Source organism: Danio rerio, chromosome 11, assembly GCF_049306965.1.
Source record: "Danio rerio strain Tuebingen ecotype United States chromosome 11, GRCz12tu, whole genome shotgun sequence".
Lineage (NCBI taxonomy): Eukaryota > Metazoa > Chordata > Actinopteri > Cypriniformes > Danionidae > Danio > Danio rerio.
Genome location: NC_133186.1, coordinates 9,025,384 through 9,045,728, shown reverse-complemented (window position 1 = coordinate 9,045,728; position 20,345 = coordinate 9,025,384). Strand labels below are relative to the sequence as shown.

The 20,345-nt window shown below is 36.8% G+C and overlaps 1 protein-coding gene across 48 annotated transcripts in view; it reads left to right on the top strand.

Annotated features, from left to right (window-relative positions):
* The window catches only part of si:ch211-51h4.2, a 488,455-nt gene that overhangs the window by 196,136 nt on the left and 271,974 nt on the right, over positions 1 to 20,345 (top strand). For all 48 annotated transcript variants that reach the window (XR_012387016.1, XR_012387017.1, XR_012386996.1 and 45 more), the window contains 2 exons: positions 1,645 to 1,703; positions 1,804 to 1,868. Coding sequence is in view for 22 of the 48 variants with exons in the window: in XM_073916367.1 (XP_073772468.1) it covers positions 1,645 to 1,703; positions 1,804 to 1,868 (124 nt within the window). In the remaining 26 variants the exon portion in view is untranslated. The remainder of the gene's footprint in view (positions 1 to 1,644; positions 1,704 to 1,803; positions 1,869 to 20,345) is intronic.

Genomic DNA, 20,345 nt, shown 5'->3' with positions numbered 1-20,345 from the left:
AACATGACAATGACATTATTGTAAAGTGTTACTGAAAATGTATTTACAGTCTGTTGTAGTTTTTATTTTATTTTATTATTATTAATGTATTTTCTAAAAACCCAATGTATTACTAAAAAGCGTATTCCATGTCTAAGGAATATAATGTAATAACTTTTTATTTTATTTTTTTTGTACAAATAATAAAGTTTTCTTGCAGGGCCAGCTAAAGGAATTAACCTAATTGATGTAATTTTGAGGAAAGTAATCTTTCAACTGTGTTGTGTTTTTCAGAGTGTTTTTATAATACTGTACTAATTGACACATCACAGCACAAATTACTGTAAAATAATATATGAAGAGTTCGGATGCAAAACCCTCTGAAACTGCATCTCAAATGACACACTATACACTATGCAATCATGCACTGCACATACTCAAGAGCATAGTATATGTTTGTAGTGCCGTCCCAAATGGAGCACTAATGTTTTTTTACTAAGCGGAAATTCCATCCGTTTCCCTGATGTGATGTTTGATGGCTGCCAAATCAGTGAAATAAATGACCAAACTATCAAATAATCCCTGCCTTGATTATAACCGCATTCACCATCGGGAATTTTGCATTCACCGTCCAAAATAAATAAAGTCATCCAACATGTGCGCCCGATAGCTCCGCCCCTTCCGCTACGTGAGCAAACCTGCGGTCATTAAATGCGTGAAGTGTCCATCGTTACACACTTCATTTTAGCGGCTGAATGAGTGCATCCGGGTAATTAAAGTACACTTATTATTTTTAGAGTTTTCAGTGTGAACGCACTACTTACACTGTTTATACAACAAAATGGTGTAGAATAGTGCATAAGTATGCGATATGGGACGCAGCTGAAGTCAGGCATGTCCAAGCTTGGTCTTGGTGGGCCGGTGCCCTGTAAAGTTTAGTTCCAACCGCAATCAGACACAGCTGGGCTAGCTAATCAAGCTCTTACTAGGCCAGGGGTGGCCAACCCTGTTCCTGGAGAGCCACCTTCCTGCAGATTTCAGTTGCTACCCATATCAAACACACCTGCCTGTAATTATCATGTGGTGTTTAGGTTCTAATAATTGGTTCAGGTGTGTTTGATATGGGTAGCAACTGAAATCTGCAGGAAGGTGGTTTTCCAGGAACAGGGTTGGCCACCCCTGTAGTAGGCTTTCTAGAAACATCTTTGCAGGTGTGTTGAGGCAAGTTGGAGTTAAAATCTGCAGGACACTGAAGCTAGAGAAGCTAGAGATAAATGTGAATTTTAGAAGAAAAAAAAAAGATTCAGATGACACCTACAAGCTTTTGCATCTGAACTCTTCATATATTATGACACATTTTTGTGTTCAATTGCCATTGATAAGCCAAATGTGATCAAAATAAAACATAATTTCTTTGGCTTTAGCAGGCAATACATTTCACTAAATGTAACAATGGCATTTTTATAAAGCCAGTTTTAATATATCTAAATTTTATATCTTAAACTTCATATTTCTACATTTTTAAATGTGTTAACTCAGTAGTTTGATAGGTTTATTTATTTATTTTTTTTACTTCATGTTGTGTAAATTACACAAAGTCCACATTTAGTTACATTGGTTAAAAATTATTTTAATTGTTTGTTCTTTCTGTTTTTCTGTAATCAGGTGGGATCGTCAACGTCATGCCTTTTTTGTTTTCTGAAATCTCCAATGTTAAATCTCAGGTATTATTATAATTAAAATCATGCCAAATTCCTTTTGTTATTGAAAGACTTCTGTAAATGTTATTATATATTAGATTAATGCTATATTTTGATTGTACAGGTCTTATGGTTCAGAAGATCTGTGCTCGGAGGACTTGCTACATGCACAATCTTAAACATACTATGGTAAGTTGTTATGTTCTTTTTTTATTATAAAATTGCATTTTATCATAATTATGCCATTTAAAGAAATAGCTCATTCAGTTTGAACAGTTGCCACACTTAGTCGCCTGCATGTTATTATACACGTATGACTTCTTCTACACAAAAGAAATTTAGCTAAATTCAGCTCTCCAGAATGACAAATGCACTTTTAGAAATACTAAAACTCAGCCCACTTGTGCACTTTAGTCCATGCTTTATAAAGTAATACAATAATTTTGTGAGAAACTGACCAAAGTGTTTTTTTTTCTTTTTTTTTGTCATTATTCACTTTCTAGAATAAATTTGTGACTGTAGACCAAAAAACCAGTCAAACATGTTTTGTTTTTCATCATCTGAAACCTAAATAAATAATATTTTATGCTTTGCTAAGATATAATAATGTTTTATTGTGGGCTTTTGAAGAATTTGGAATCTGAGGAGTCAGATTTACAGATGATGGACTTGAAAATACTGACAACTAACTATTTTATTGAGCAAAAACTCAAAGAACGGGCAAGGAGATCTCCTAGTACACTCTACATGCTCTTTTCACACACTCACGTGCACAAGCAAACACACTCACACACACACATTACCTTCCTTCTCCAGAGGTCCGTAAACAAAGCGGCACGCATCATGTTTTCCACGTGCCTTTAAACGCGATATGAGAATATATAAAGAAGGTTTCGAATCTCCCAGGTTTGTGTGAGCAACTACTTGTGTTTCGTGGATATGTCTCGTTATCAAGACGACGCGTTTGAAGCACTATGAGTCGACTCTTTTATAGATGAATCAACCGTTTTATACACTGTGCACTTAGAGATTTAAGCCTTAGCTGGATATTTCACTTCACTTAGAGCTGTGTTACACACTACATGGAAGAGCATTTTCAAAAACCCATAATATGGGCTTTTTTAAGATTATCAAAATTTTTTTACAGTGGCCCCAAGGGATTTGTGCCCCAAAACTACAAAAAAAAAAAAAAAAAAAGATTAATACATATTTCTTAGTTCTCAAAAATGCATCCCTGGGCACATATTTCCAATGAGACTGGGTTCATCGATTCTTTCATTTTCTTTTTGGCATTAGTCCCTTTATTAATCAGGGATCGCTACAACGGAAAAAAGCGTCAACTTATCCATCACATGTTTTACGCAGCAGATGCCCTTCTCGCTTCAGCCCATCACTAGGAAACACCCATACACAATAATTCACACACACAGACACACACACACACACATACACTTCGGACAATTTAGCCTACCCAATTCACCAATTCCGCATGTCTTGGACTGTGGGGGAAATGAAAGCCCTCAGAGCAAACCCACGTGAACACAGGTAGAGCATGCAAACTCCACATAGAACTGCCCCAGCCCAGGCTTGAACCAGTGACCTTCTTGCTGTGAGGCGATCGTGTACTCACTCCGCCACCGTGACGCCTGTTTAAGGAAAATGTTCACTTTTGACCTATACAATGTATTTTTTGGGCTCTTTCCAAATTAACTGGATTTGTGATTCAGGGTCACATATAATATAAATCTAGTCAAGTTATCTCATTGCAAAAATGCCCTTCAGTGTAATTTACCTATAGAACTACTGTCAAAATCAAAGTTGACAACACAAAGCCTTCCCTGTTCACTTGTCATGACAGAAACACTAAACGGGTTTAAAGTGGCTCAGAAAAAGCAAAATCGAACATTATAAATCTTCAGGACAGGCAGACAGGAGATGGAGCTGTCCACTTGTCCCTGAAGTCCCTCTGATTTTAGCACACCCTGAAAAACTCCAACACACTGACGCTTCATCTAATCATCTGTAAAGGAGTTATTGAGTTACCAATCAGCACTATGTTACTCAGGAGACCCAAAGCAATTATGTTGGAGCAGATGAGATGAAATGAGATCTCATGTCGGCCTCTTTGGAGACCAAGAATGCACTGCTGCAGCCCTGCCACTATGCCAGGGCTCTGTCTTTCTCTTCTTTTGCTGAGATTTACACTCATCCGCTGACGGCAGGCAATCTTTCAGCTTGTGTTTGACAATGGACTTGCATCAGCTTTTCAGGCCGGCTGAATCGATTGTTGTTTGAAGGCTTATGTCGATACATAACCACACATTGTTTCCTCTACAGAGGCAGGACTGGGACTGTTTAGTCTAAATAAAGATTTAGTGATATTCTAGATCTTTTTGACAGCAAGGTTACATTTATAGGAAAATCCATGATGAAATATTTACTGCAGGAGTTCATTTAAGATTTGAATTTCATTAGATTTAATATGCTTAAATCTGAAGCATAAAAATACCATAATATACAGTTGAAGTCAGAATTATTAGCCCCCCTGAATTATTAGCGCCCCTGTTTATTTTTTTCCCTAATTTCTGTTTAATGAAGGGAAGATTGTTTCAGCAAATTTCTAACCATAGTAGTTTTAAAAACCTATGTTACGACCACAGTCACAACTTTAAATGAGGGAAAAACACAAACGGATCAGTCTAGGGGTTTTATTAATTAAAAAACCAAATATAAATAAAGTGTGGGGAGAAAACACGATAAACAAAGGCTGAGAACAAAAGGAGCACAACTCCGCATCTGAACGGCCGCTCGAATTCACGTCACTGAATCATTGCAGCGCGAGCTCTTAAATTGCCGACGGTGAATTGTCTGCAGGTGCGGAGAAAATCAACTCTAAATCAAAACACAAACAAGCAACAAAACACTACAGGGCGACAAATAACAAATAAATAAAAAATACACGGACATGTAACAACCTATTTCTAATAACTGATTTATTTTATCTTTGCCATGATGACAGTAAATAATATTTTACTTGATGTTTTTCAAGACACTTCTATACAGCTTAAAGTGACATTTAAAGGCTTAAATAGGTTAATAAGGTTAACTAGGCAGGTTAGGGTAATTAGGCGAGTTATTCTATAACGATGGTTTGTTCTGTAGACTATCGAAAAAAATTAGCTTAAAGGGGCTAATAATTTTGTCCCAAAAATAGTTATTAAAAAATTCAAAACTGCTTTTATTCTAGCCGAAATAAAACAAATAGACTTTTTCTAAAAGAAAAAATATTATCAGACATACTGTGAAAATTTCCTTGCTCTGTCAAACATCATTTGTGAAATATTTAAAAAAGAAAAAAAATTAAAAGGGGGCTAATAATTCTGACTTCAACTGTATGTGCAGATATTTAATAAACATGCTATGTGAACATTCTTGTTTGTCTAAAAAACAATCCTGAAGTCACTTATAAATGTGTATTCCGTGCTGGAACGCTGTCTTTGTTTAGGTCCTTTTAACCTAGTCAATGCCAGTTTAGCCAAGTATATTTCAGCTCCCTGGGTTGCCTTACTGGAAAACATTGTGGTTTATTGAGTCACTGTTCTGAAGTTTAATTTCAAACGGTTTTAAGATCTGAGGTAAACTATCTGCTCCTGCTTTCAGTAGTATGGCAATAAATGTCATGTGAAATGGCATTTAAACTCATTATTAGCATTTAACACTGATTAAAGCACATGAGATGTACCTGAGGTGATCATTGTCATAGTTTTCTGTTGCAAGAAATCAAAGCTGTTTCTAAAACATGAATTCCAGGTAATGGTTAAAACAAAATTGGGGGGAAAATTAAATAGGGGCTCTAACAATTCAGGGGGCTAATAATTATGACTTCAGCTGTATTAGATGTAATTTAAATAAATATATAAATTTGATTCACTGAAGCATGTATTGCACAAACTAACATTACAGAAAATGTGACCCCCCCTTTAAACTTTAACACTGGATTTAAATCAATGTATAATTTACATACTTAAACATGCATGATTATTTGATTTTCTGATGTTATTTTATTATGCATTTGGATAAGAAGTTTACATTTGTTTATTTATTGACCATGTTCATGCATTTTAATAAAAAATCAAAATCTCTTTCAAAATCTTTGTGAAAGTTAATTTACAGGAATATGTATTTTATTAAGGATTTATATTTCACATAACAATACAAATTTACTCCGCTCAGGTGGTTACAAAGCTTTATGAGTTTTGTTTTTCTTCTATTGAACACAAGAGATAGTCTGAAATATGTTGGAAACCAGTAATTATTGGCATTCATAGTAGGAAAACAAAATACTATGGAACATATAATGGGGAACAGTTTTCAACATTTTCCAAAATAATAGGTGGACCTTCGATGCATGGCCTTAATAATAAACTCCCCCAGATCCCAGTTTTCAATCCCTGACAATAGCAATGCAAACTATCTTATGCACTTCATGAATTAAAGCATATACAGTAGAAGTTAGAATTATTAGCCGCCCTTAGATTTTTTTTTATTTTTATTTTTTTTTAATATTCCTAAATGCTGTTTAAGAGAGCAATAAATTTTTCACAGTTTGATAATATTTTTTTCCGATAATAAAAGCAGTTTTTAATCTTTTAATAAACATTTTACGGTCAAGATTATTAGCTCCTTTAAGCTTTATATTTATAGATTTATTTATGTTTAGAAATGTGTTTAAAAAAAAAAATTGTTCTCCGCTAAACAAAAACGAGGGGAAAAATAAACAAGGGGGCTAATAATTATGACTTCAACTGTATGGTGTAGTAATTGTGATTAAATGAAGTTTAAATCACATCATCAACTATCACGCTTTTCAAAGAATGTAGTATAAGTAATTAGAAAAACAAAATATATATACTATTAGTATTTCTTGAAGTAACTGCTTGCCAATTACAACTAAACTGCAAAATTGTTAAATCAGTATGCTTTCACTGAATTAAAACAAAGTCATGCAGCGATGCATTTCCATGCCTCTTCCTTGCCACTCCAGAAATTATTGTTCTAGATCTGCGCATTTGTGTGCTACTATTATACATTGATTGTAAAGATAATAAAATAAATACTTTGAAAAGAAATGTGTATGGCCACCACAAAGTACATTAATTTCAGCAAATGTTGTCTCAGTATCAGTACAGATCTTCGAGATGTCTTAGAGAAATTTGTTCAACTCCCATAAACTCACTGATAGGGAAATGTGCAGCAGTTAATGTTCTTTTATCAGCACTTTGCATCAGTGCTCTCAACCCGACCTGTCAACCGCAGAGCGATTTTCTTTTTTCTTCGTTTGCCAGCTCATAATTTCAATATCTAATTATCAAACTGAGCATAATTTTATTTTGCGTCCTCTATTGAGAGGAGCAGAGGAGGAGAGCTGCAGTGGTTTGCATTGAAATCTTCTGAAGCATAGCATGTACAGATTAAAAGATAAATCTCGGGTGGCCGCCTGAGAGCGGGGAAAACAGTTTTATGAAGTTGTCTGCCTCCTTTTGAAGCTGATGTTTTTCCTTTGATTTTATCAACTTTTTTCCAAGTCTTTGTTTCAGGACGATCTTTTATCTTTTTTTTTTTTCTTCTTTTTATCTGTGTTCACAAAATTAACCTAGTTTTACTTGAGTTATTTTATAAGCATAGTTGTTTAGGACAGTGATTCTTAACTAGGGTGCCTCTTCCCTCCAGAAGTTTAGTGCAGGGGTCGGCAGCTTATGGCACTGAACATCAGGTACAGAAGAAAAGGAGTATATATTTTGTTTTAACCCTTGTGTGGTGTTCGTATTTTGGTTACTCAGCCAGTGTTCATGGGTCTGGTGGACCCGCTAGAGTTTTGGCTTTCCAAATTAACACAATCAAATCAAATCATTCTATGTTAAATTACTCAATAAATGTTTACTTAATCCCAATTACAAGCCATATGCACAGCAAACATGGTTAATTTCAGCCCTTTACCTTTGTTAGATCATATTGCTGCATTAATGTGCTTCTCGTTTTTTTTTTTTTTTTTTTTTTTTTTTTTTAATTATTATTAATATTATGAAAAAAATAAAACCCACAGATTTGTTTTTTCGTATTGTTCCCACCATGGTTATGGACATCATCAGAAGCTCCTCTCTCTTCCACAATCAATTGTCCCTCTAATGGCCCTCGCAGCTGATAATCTTTTGGCCATCTTGATCTGTTGTGATAAGAAATCGCACTGGCAAAGTCATATTTATAGTATTATGCCCCTAATTTGCAGATAGGACACAGTATGAGAAAATAAAGCTTGGTTTCCGCAAGAAAGAGGGTAAAATATGCGAGAATGTAAGAGCAGACAGTGTTGATAGCTGAATTTTCAACAATGTTGCAACTTTGTGCCGGAGCAGGAGGAGGAGGGGAGGAAACAGCAGCACCAGAAAGGAGGAGGACAGAGTGTGGGAACACTGGACCTACACTTTCAAGACTTTTATTAGACCTGGGTCTAGTGGATCCGAACACCTTGGATGTAATGTAAATGTGTGGGGGGAGGTACATTATGCGGTCGTTGAAAATTTGTTCGGATTTATGTTCTTCACAGAAAATAAGCCAAAGACAAAGAATTTCAGGTTGAAAAAATAGTTTATTGTTTAATTTTTCTTTTGAAAAAAACTGAAAACCGGTCTCACAGACCCGAACACCATACAAGGGTTAACAGAGTCCCCAAACCTGCATACAGACATAGGGCCCTATCATACACCCGGCGCAGTGTGGCGCAAGGCGTGACGCAGTAGTCTTTTGGTAGTTTCAGCTTGGCGCAAGAGTCGCTTTGAGGCGTTGCGCTACGCTCTTTAAATAGCAAATGCATTAGCGATCATTTTTGCGTCCATAGGCGTTCTGGTCTAAAAAGGGAAGTGTTCTGAGGCGGACCGCTGGCGCATTGCTATTTTGAGAATCTATAATAGATTTTTCATTAGACCAAAACTAACCCGGTCTAAACTCCGGCGCAAAGTTGCGCCTCGCTTACACACTGCTTAATACGCACAAGAGAGCAATAGGCAAATATCTTTACATATGAAAAAAATGTAAATATATATAGGATATAATAAGAATAGATATAGGATATAAATATAAAGGATTAAAATATTACAAAACATATTATTTTCTAGCCTACATAAATATGAAAAACCACTGCTTTTGTCTTCTTCATCTCGGGAGGCTTTTTCAGTTAATTCATAAAAAATTAGCTTTTGTATAATGTTATTATTATTAGCAGTATTATTTATTATATCCATATTTATATTTGTTTTATTAAAACAAGCTTAGATTTGCCCACCTGTCAGGTTTTAGACCATATGGGGCACAGCATGTGTTTTAGGATATACTGTAACTCAGGTTTTAGAGCACATTTTGCTATTATTATTCATTTATTCGTTTGCTGGAAATTAGAACTGAATTTAAAAATAGTTTTGAAACAAATATTTGCGCTTAACAAACAAAAGTATTTATTTATAGACTAATTGATGCTGTGCGTAAAGGTTTCCCTATCCAAGAGCGAAAGTGAAAGTGATCCATTATCTCTCATTCTCACGCAGTAGATGCTCTGTTTAACAGTTTTCTGTCAAAAAGCTGTTAACTGTGAACTGTTTGCTTGTGAAATGCTCATTTTTTCCACTTAGACTTACTTTGCGTCCTGTAAATGGCGAATGCGCTCTTGGCGCGACGCAGCTGGGTCTTAAAGGTAAGGGGAGATAAGATTCTAATTGGTTTATTTTCAAAATACACCTATAACTCATTAAGAAAATTAACTCAACCCTTTTAGAACATGCGCCGCGGCGCGAGGCAGATTTCCTGTCCTTAAATTAGCAAAAACGCGTTCTGACACGCCCTGAAAGCGTTTGCGCCCTGCGTTTTGCGCTATGCGCATGGACCATCAAAATAGAGCCCTTAGTGTTTGAGGTAAACATGCACTAAGTTTTGGCAAATAACACTTTTGCTGGAGTCACGCTGTATTGTTGAGTGCATAATAGCAAAAACTATAAACAAATGACTATGTCTGTAAACATTCAGGATAAGCACACAGCGAGATGGGTGAAAAAACAGGGAGCACTAACATTTACAGTGAGGGAATGATATCCGATGTGCTATAGAGTTTGTTGTTGTCTTAGAAATAAGTTATATTGATTACATATTATATATATATTATTTACATAATGCTTTCAGCATATTATGATAGCTCGTCACCCAGTGATAAACACATTGATTCTGCAAAATTAAGGTTAAAGTGAGCAGCGTTCATCTGACAGGTCCATTTACGATAGCACCCTCCAAATAGACGGGATGAGACGAAATGGCCGAGCATTAACAAGAGAAGTTAAAGACCTACAAGTCTTTGGATGCCAAAAATTTAGTTCTGTGTGGTCATGTGCAAGAAATAATATTCCATGATTACCAGGGTCAAAACTTTGTAGTGCTAAAAACCGAGGTTCTGCCTAGTCAAAGACAAGAAAAAAAGACAGAGCTATACAGGGCCTGGGTAATCATCAACAAACAAAACTGCATTCTGACAGCGAACTGCACCTGTACGGCAGGGTGTGTGAACTTACAAATAGAGGTAAAGTTGGTTTTATATTTGCACATTTGGATTCTCTCCTTAATAATTTATTTTAATAAAAGTATTATTTGCAAACTCTAAATAGTGAAATTATATTATGATAGCTGAAATGATAGAAGAAATTATATGATAGAATATGATAGCAGAAATGAATTGTTTGTTTCCGTTGTAACAAGTTAATTGCGAAGTATGCAAAATTATAATACAAAAGCTAACCTAACATGATTAAACTAAAGCTTTCTTTTCATTTTTAAATCTTATTTTAAAAATTAGGAAATTACACATGGCAACTTTGTTATACATATTACTATATTTATCCCAGGCCCACAGCCCTCTGTATGTTTGCTTTTTGGCCCTTCATAAGAAAAGGTTTGGGCACTCCTGGTCTAGTTGCAACCAAATTGAAAACAAATGTTCTCTGGTTTTGTAATCTGTATGAAACATGAAATGTACAATACTTTCCATCTGACCACATTATTTTAAATGAATTCCCACTTCCGCCATTCAATGCAAATCCTGACTACTCAACTTTTAAACAAAGAAGTTGCTGTCTTTTTTGTAAAATATTTGCTGTTAAGTACACTATAAGTGGAAGGCCAGCATGATCGGATGCAGTGTTACTCAGAAACAAATATAGTGTAAGTTATAGATTTTTTTTTTTTTTTTTTACCTTTTTACATACTTTGACAGGATGACATCTGACCGCGTTCCTTAAAAATGGCTATTAAGGAGTTTGTCATGATGTTGTACCTTTTGGGGGTTCATGTGCACAATCCTATCAAATGTTGTCAATTTTTATAGGTGATTACAAATATGAAGTGTAATTATAAGCTTGGCAAACAGTTTTAGATAATTTAATGTTTCCATGTTCAAATAAATAGGACATCAAATGATTTTTCAAAGATGGTCGCCAAGTGAGATAATGACTTTAATTTATTTTTGTTGCCTTTAGCTGTTGTAATATTTATAATTAGCTGTTATAAAAAATAGTGGTTAGCTCTGTTGCCTCACTGCAAGAAGGTCGCTGGTTTATGTACTGGCAGGGCCAGTTGTTCAGCATTTCTTTGTGGAGTTTGCATGTACACCCCGTGTATACGTGCGTTTCCTCCAGGTGCTCCGATTTCCTTCACAAGTCCAAAGGCAGATTGTCGATTGTCGGATCGTAACATTTTAACATGCTAATCATAATGACAGTGATGTGTAAATTAAATTTCAACAGGATGGTCTCCTTATACATCTGTTGAAAATGAGGTTTGATTTAGTGACTGCGGCCTATGTACTTTTAATAATGTTAAATTGGTTGAGTATGTATTGATTAGATCAGGAGTATCAAACGTAGTTCCTAGAGGGCCACAGTTTAGTTCCGATTCTGGTTGCAACACACTTACCTGTAGGTTCAGTTTAAAACAAGCCTAAAGGACTCAATTAGTCTGATCAGGTGTGTTTAATCAGGGTTGGAACTAAACTGTGCAGAGCTGCAGCCCTCCAGGAACTGAGTTTGACACATGTGAATTAGATTATAACCCTTACCATTACATTGGGAGTGCAGTGGCTGAAATTTAAACAAATGGCTTGTATTTAAATGTTTGGTGCCGAGAACCAAATTGCGTGTGTCTGGAATCTTTTCGTGTCCCATGTATTTAAGACATGGTATGAGGCTACAGTCTGGAGAAAAGCAGATTGATAAATCTTATCTGGGTCTCTATTTCTGCTGCAACTTTCAAATGGCTTGGTCAGAATTTGACATAAACCACAAATGCACCGACCCATTCTGCCTTGTATCAACAGTCCAGGCTGTTGCTGGTGTTACTGTGTGTGGATATTTTCCTGGAGCACCAACTGACCATTATTTAAACTCCAAAGCCTGCCTGAGTATTGTTGCTGACCATGCCCAATCCCTAACAACAACAGTGCCCATCTTATAATAGCTGCCTCCAGCATGATTTGGTGGAACGCGAGATTTGCATCATGAATGTATAGTCAAAAAATCTGCTATCAGATAACAACTACAGGCTGCTATGTCAGTATGGGCCAAAGTCTCAGAGGAATTCCTCCAGCACCTTGTTAAATATACTCCATGAAGAATTGATGCAGCTCTAATGTCAATGGGAGTCCAAGCCTGTATTAGTGCGGTGAGTGCATGTAGCACAATACAATCCCAGATACATGCTCTGAAACAGTCGTTTCAGTCAGCTGCTGATGTCATCCTCTGCGATAGGCTCCAATGAACATATACATCACCACCGCAGCGCCGCTCTTGTCAAGCTCTGCGTTACATATCGCCGTTCTGACATTTAACAAGTCACTCTTTTGTCATCTCTGAGGAACGGCGCTGCTAATGTCTCCTGCTTCTGATTTAGTTTGCTTTGGGTGGCTGCTGTCCTATCGTAATTGAGTCATCAGTGACTGAGCGCCCGGACTGGAGCTGGCCTGCGGGCGCAGCATTAATGAACCCTGCAGCCAGTGCGGCCTAGCCTGGTGATGACTGATGACTGATTGCTGGTGGATCCCGCCATGCTAGATTTGTCACCAAAATGAGACCCCCCTCCATCTCTCCCCCATCCCAACTCTAATTCTAGCAAGACAGAGTATCAAGAACGTCACACAGCCTGTTTGGCAAATGATTGAGTCTTCAAAACAAGCTCAAAACCATCAAGCTGTGACGCATTACGTCTGAAGAGTGCCATAAATCGCATGACGTTTGAAACGCGACGCTGCGATTGATATGAATGCATTGCTGCGTAAACACCAGCATAGTCCTGATGGAAGTACGAGGGGGATGAATGGCAGCACTGTCATTATTAACGCTCTTTAGAGTGAGCCACCGCTTGTAATCATTTCTGGTCATGAGGAGTGTAAGGACTTTCTAAATCATCCAAAACTCATGGAGCGTCATTAACCCTGAGTGGCTGTGTTAGTAATCTAGACTCCATGTTTGACAGGCTACTTCACCATCAGGTAACTCACTCTTTTCTTTCTAAGAGGGCCAGTTACTCTAAGCCAATTATTTTGGTGTCAGTTTCTTGGGTAACACAAGATTGTGTTGCTTTGGGAGAACCAATGCATTTACTTTGCTATTTGTTTTGGACCTGACAGCATAGACCTGTTTAGGAGGTATTTCGAGAGAAGTTGATGAATTAACACGTTGGAAATCCAGCTCTGATTTCTCCACTGCAGTGCTGTCAAATATTGTGGAGTTCCCATCCCATGGATCAAATGTTATGATCATTAAGCAGTTTAAACAATGTTCTGCATGTTCTTAGACATATTTGAGAACTAAAATAGAAGATAGAAGATAGAAGTTCCCAATATGATTAGCATACTGGTCCAAAAACAAGTTTAAATGCGATATGCACAAATAATTGTGGCATCAGTGTAATTTAATGAACTTTATACATCACGAATAGCTTTAAAGCTATGCTTTTCTAAATAATTATCACATAAATCGCACAGGGGAGGTCAAAAGTACAAGAGTATAAAGTACAATAAAGACAATAGGGCCTTTATTCAACTCAAGTTAGTTCAGTGTTTGTTCATTTTAGACAAAGTCTATAGATTTACCAATTGGTTCAGATGTATTATGTGGTACACATCCTGAAAAATGTTTTGGTTGCCCCCTGGTGGCTTTCTGTAATATTGAACAAAAATACTTCTCTCTCCATGTAAACAAACATGACATTAGCCATACCAAAAAAAGTGTGAATGTCTCAATTATCATCTTTTTTTTAATATTCATATTTTGCAGTCAATTGTATTGGAGAAACTAGAATGCGATGTAGCTAAATAGTCACATTCTCTGAATCAGGGGTTCCCAAAATGTTCAGCCCACAAACCTCTTAAATAACAATGCCAGTCACTTGCGACGCCCAAATTCCTCAGAGGTGGTTATAAATGTACAAACGTTGTGCACACATTAATAAGCCTATATAAACATGAGCATATTGACAACACAAAGACAAACAACAGTCTAACAACCATATCGTTTTATAGTCATTTATTAATTTAAATTAATCTTAAACTAAACAGACTTGAGGACAGAAAGAGAGTATTTTTAATATTCAGTTGTGGACTGTATTTATTTAATGTATTTGAAGGGGTCAGACTAAAGGCTGATGGCTTTTCATGTGCATGTTGTTGTTTTTCTGGACCACCTACCAAAAAATGAATGAGCACCACTGCAAACGGTATTTTAAGGGATTTATTGTATTTTAAAACAACATCAATTAGGACTAACAAAAACCAGAAACAACGATCTAACTAATGCTGAGATGACATTGATATTTGTGTGCAATAATTCCAAAATGAATGTCTGATAATTATAGAATATTAATGAATTAAATAATTGAAAATGACAATAATATTAACAATGAATTACATTTCTCAATATGATGCTGCCTTGAATGTGCTTGAATGTAGGTTCTCTGCTATAAAAAGTCTGTTATTTTATGAAAAATAAATGTATGGTTTGCCTCAAACAAAATGAGACATTGCAGTAAGAAATATTTATTTTGTACTTTCTGTTTTTATATGCATGTCAATTTAATAAATAATAGTTTTGCTACAAAACAAACAAAAGATTATAATACATAATTCAATTCAATGCTGAAAGCTGCAAAACAGTCATCAGTAAATAAATAGAAAAAATAATATACACCACAAGAAAGAATAGACAAAAGAAAGTAAGTAAAGTCTCAGTTCTATCATTCTTTAAAAGCTTTGGTTTTAGTTTGTGTCAATTTAAATGTTCAGTCTGAGCTGATCTTCATTTTTCTGTGTTTGTGGAAAAGCAGAAGTTGTGTAGTCAGTCGACCCAATTTATGAGCAGGTTGAGCAGGATTCTTGCGATGACCACCGGCGTAATACTCCTCTTTGTTATGAACCACAGTTTCAGTGTAAACTTAGAAAAGGCGAGCTTCTTTGGCAATGATATGTACAGTATTAGATTTGACTTTTAGCGGACATTTGCACTGAACACGCAGCAAAATGCAACGCATCGAGATTCAGGCGCCTTCTCCGAAAACACGTCTTATTGATCTCAGCTGGCGGATCAATATTCACCACGTCATGATCGCTCTCATCTGTACCTCAACTTTAGGTGGGGTTTGCAAACCTGTGTGCTTTAAGTTTTCACTCTTCAGGCGTTTACATTTCCCGTGGTCATAAAAGCTCCTTCCCTGTCATCTGACAGCGGAATACCTTGAGAAATTGACAGCTACTATGAACCAATACAGCGGCAGGGAAGTGCGATTCAGCACGTTTTTAGAATTTTTTTTTTAATTGGGGCATTTAAAGATTTCACTATTCCCACGTTCAGATCAATATGGACCAGGCATTGCAAATGTGGCAGACAAGTGAACAAACTTGCTTTCACATTGAAAACGTTTATGCAACTTTCCATTCAACAGAACCAAACTTTAATATTTGAGCAGATCTACAGAAGTTATTAGTGTCATCATAACAGATCTATTCAGTCTTTGTTCCAGTCATGCCAATGCAGTCTAAGGGCCTACTCACACTATGCTATCCGAACCGTGCCCAGGCCCGTTTTCTGGATCGTTTGAGAAGTGTGAGTGCGCTGAATCATGCTCAAGCATGGTTCACTTGGCCTGCCTTGGCCCGGTTGGAAGAGGTGGGCTTGAGCACGGTTCACTTGGGCTTTGGCGCGGTACGTTTGTAGTGTGAGTGCAAAACGCGCCAAAGCCCTAAACTGAAAGCGAGACGTGACTTTAAGGGACTGTTTCATATGGGTTTATTAATCAATCTTACTGTTCAGTGAACGCAAACTGCCGTAGTTTATTAAAGACACAAACCCCTCACTGCACCACAGCTGCGCGCCTTCAGCAGACCTCCTCATTCCTGCAGCACGAGGTCTTTATGATTGTTTATGAGTGCCAAAAGTGACGGATCTGTTCGGCGAAATATCTGACTGCATGTCACCGCATCCCTAAGGACTGTTTGGCGAAATATTTGACTGCATGTCACTGCATATCAAACGACTGAAACGATATAACCAGAGAAATCTCACTGAACAGCGCAGCATCGATGACGTGAGTGTGCCCAGGGCCGATTGTGGTATGAGTGCGGGCCGTCGGTGGAGACGGAAAGGGGGATAAGCGTGCTTTGGCCCAGTTCAAGGCAAATGTACCTAGTGTGAATACGGCCTCAATGATACATTGAGAATTGCTGAGTGTTAAGTGTTTTTTTTAAATGCCAAAATAACCTAGTCAAAGGGTGGCACAGTGACTCAGTGGGTAGAAAGAAGGTTGCTCGTTTGAGCCTCAGCTGAGTCAGTTGGCATTTCTGTGTGAAGTTTGCATGTTCTCCCCGTATTCGTATGGGTGACAGTAACTATGAACGCAAACTACATCAAGTGACAAGAAAGGACACAAGAAAGCAATTTTGTTGTTATTATCTCTTGCCACTGATATGACAATTGTCATATAAACCAACAATTTTTTTGAGTTTGGACCAATGTGATTTATATGGAAATCTGTGATTATTTGCATGATTTCTGCCATTCTGCAATTCAGGCGAGTAAAGTCATGTAATGTATTTTAATAAAGCACTGTATGCAGTAGATGTTAATGTGTCGGGTTCAGATGAAAGCTGTTTTTTGTTTGTTTGGTTGGTTGTTTTTTATACCATTCTTTGCATGACATACTCTCTCTTCTTTGTGTGCACCAGACACCTTCTTAAAAAGACCTCATACTTCTTTGTGCATTCCTGAGTGTGCCCCACACACGTACACGGGCTTGAAAAACCACCTGTAGGACACATTCTCCTCTTTGTATGCTCAGAGAGAATGGGAAAGAAAGAAAAACTTACAGCATTTATACATTACCTAACAATAGTCTCGTCTTATCTAAGTTTTAGGAACAACAAATAATAACTTGAGTTCTAGTTGATCATTTGGTGTCAGATGTGGCTTTTATGAAAGGCAAAGGCCTCTAATTACACTTATTTTACCAAAATAAAATATGATCATGCCTTTTATTTATTTATTTTTTAGTTATTTAGTAAAGACATTAAGGTCTGACTTCATTCATTCATTTTCTTGTCGGCTTAGTCTCGTTATTAAGCTGGGGTCGCCACAGCGGAATGAACCACCAACTTGTCCAGCAAGTTTTTACACAGCGGATGCCGTTCCAGCCGCAACCCATCTCTGGGAAACATCCACACACACATTCACACACACACACTCATATACTACGGACAATTTAGCCTACCCAATTTACCTGTAACCCACGCGAAGGCAGGGAGAACATGCAAACTCCACACAGAAATGCCAACTGAGCCGAGGTTCGAACCAGCGACCTTCTTGCTGTGAGGCGACAGCACTACCTACTGCGCCACTGCCTCGCCAGGTCTGACTTTGCTTAGAAAAAAGTTTTGTAACTTATAAGAAATCATGTACAGTATAGAATATAAAGTCATGGTGCAGTGGAAAAATAATGAATTTGCGTATGACTCCCATGAGCTTGAAGGACTGCATGAAATGGCAAAGAAAGTGTTTTTACCTGACCTCCAGAGTACATCAAGATTGTTTGGATTCATCCTCAATGCCTCCTCCTTCATCTGACCCCAGACATGCTCAATAATGTTCATATCTGGTGACTGGGCTGGCCCACTCTCATACTTCAGCCCAGATGTGGAGGCTGAAGTATGAGAAGGAGCGCTATCCTGCTGAAGCATTTGCCCTCTTCTTTGGTTTAAAACATAATGGGCAGCACAAATGTCCTGATTCCTCAGGCTGTTGATTTTGCAATCCAGTCTGCAGATATCTCGCACACCCCCATACTGACTGTAACCCCAAACCATGATTTTTCCTTCACCAAACTTGACTGATTTCTGTGAGAATCTTGGGTCCATGCGTGTTCCAGTAGGTCTTCTGCAGTATTTGTGATGATTGGGATGCAAGTCAACAAATGATTCATCTGAGACATCTACCTTCTGCCACTTTTCCAAATGATCAACTAGAAATCAAGTTATTATTACAACTGGGATCGATGACAAGACTTCGGTCTGTTTATACTGCAACTTTCTAATGATTTGAAGTGCTTCTTTTATCCTCACTTGTAAGTAATTTTAGTTAAAAGCATCTGCTAAATGAGTAAATGTAAATGTTCACACTGTCAGTAATAAGTGCATTCTGACTAGTTTAACAGTGGAAACTGCACAAATTAAATGATTTACAAGAGACTAAATTATTTCTTTTAATGCCTTCTACAAGCTAAATCAATCTACAACCTGATTACTAAGATACTGTAGTTGACTTTATAGAAGCAGTAAGGCTTAATTAACGTAATGAAATATGCTTTGATGTTAAGTATTACATTGTATCATTTTAAGCTCTAGTAACTCCTATTTGCTCAGCAATGAATGACCGAAGCACAGAAGGTATGGTTTATTTCAGATGGTGTGCTGATATCGATTCATAGCCTGACCCTATCCTTGAACTCTGCACAGAGGTGGCTAGTCCTGTAAAGCCGGTACGATTGAAAGCACAGCCGCCACCGCTCCTTTATACTGTGCGCCATCATTCTCCTCAGTCATAGCAAGGTCTTCTCTGAACTGACTCCGAAAAAACCTCTGTACATTATGCCAGCAGACTCGATCTTATGTTTATTCTCTTGAGACCTCAGGATTGCGGGGACCGAGAGAGAAAGAAAGAGCAGGTGTGGAGTTGAAAGAAACTGAAATGGAGAACGAGACAGAAAGAGAGCCAGATGATAGAATGTGAATGCCAGGGTGAGATGTATAAAGTGGAAAAATGGATATGGAAGTGAAAAAAGACAGAGAAGAAATACAGCCTGAGAAAAAAAGAAGAATTTGTGCTTTTTTTCTAATTGTGAGCTGCCTGTGCAAGCAGCATTTTAAGACAACATATATGTGACAACACTGTCAGATCATGCTACTTGGAAAGTCGTTGGCCTAATTCAAAGTCTACACTGAATATTGTCTGTAAATACATAGTAGTCCTAGGACACATTGTGGAAAAAGGTGGCTTAAAATGCATACATGGTGGTGGATCAAGTAAAAAGAAAAGTGTATATGTATGTACAGTTGAAGTCAAAATTATTAGCCCCCTTTTAAATATTTTAAATATCAAATATTTTCCAAATGATGTTTAACAGAGCAAGGACTTTTACAGTATGTCTGATAATGTTTTTTCTTCTATAGAAAGTCTTATTTGTTTTATTTTGGCTAGAATAAGAGCAGTTTTAAATTTAAACACCATTTTAGGGACAAAATTATTAGCCCCTTAAGCTATATTTTTTCTCGACTGTCTACAGAACAAAGCACTGTTATACAATTACTTGCCTAATTACTCTAACCTGCCTAGTTAACCTAATTAGCCTAGTTAAGCCTTTAAATGTCACTTTAAGCAGTATAGAAGTGTCTTGAAAAATATCTAGTCAAATATTATTTACTGTCATCATGGCAAAGATAAAATAAATCAATTATTAGAAATGAGTTATTAAAACTATTATGTTTAGAAATGTATTGGAATAATCTTCTCTCCGTTAAACAGAAATTTGGGAAAAAAAAAAAAAAACTGGCAGTTTAAATTCAGGGGAGGCAAATAATTCTGACTTCAACTGTACATATATATTAGGGGTGTGGCAATGTAGAGGTATATTAAAAATATGAAGTATTAATGACAATAGACAGAATCTGTGGACATTTTTTGCTATTTCTGCAGAGAATTTTGAAAAAAAAAAAAAATTCAGCAGATTTTTGAGGAATAATTTTGGTATTATGATAAAAAAACTTAAAATTGACATCTTCACGGACGAATGGAAAACTGGAGAGGGCTAACCTAAGAATTCGACACAGAGAGCGCACACAGAGGCACACAAGCACAACATACAGGCACATACATGTGGCCGTAACACAATATTAAAAACTAGAATTTAGAATTTATTTTTATTTATTTTTTTTTTGCATATGTATTCATAATGTTTTAAGGAATGTAATTTTTCCTAATTTGTTTACATTCCTTTTATCCCTCTATTTATATTCAACAGCTTAAAAAGAAACGCAATGTT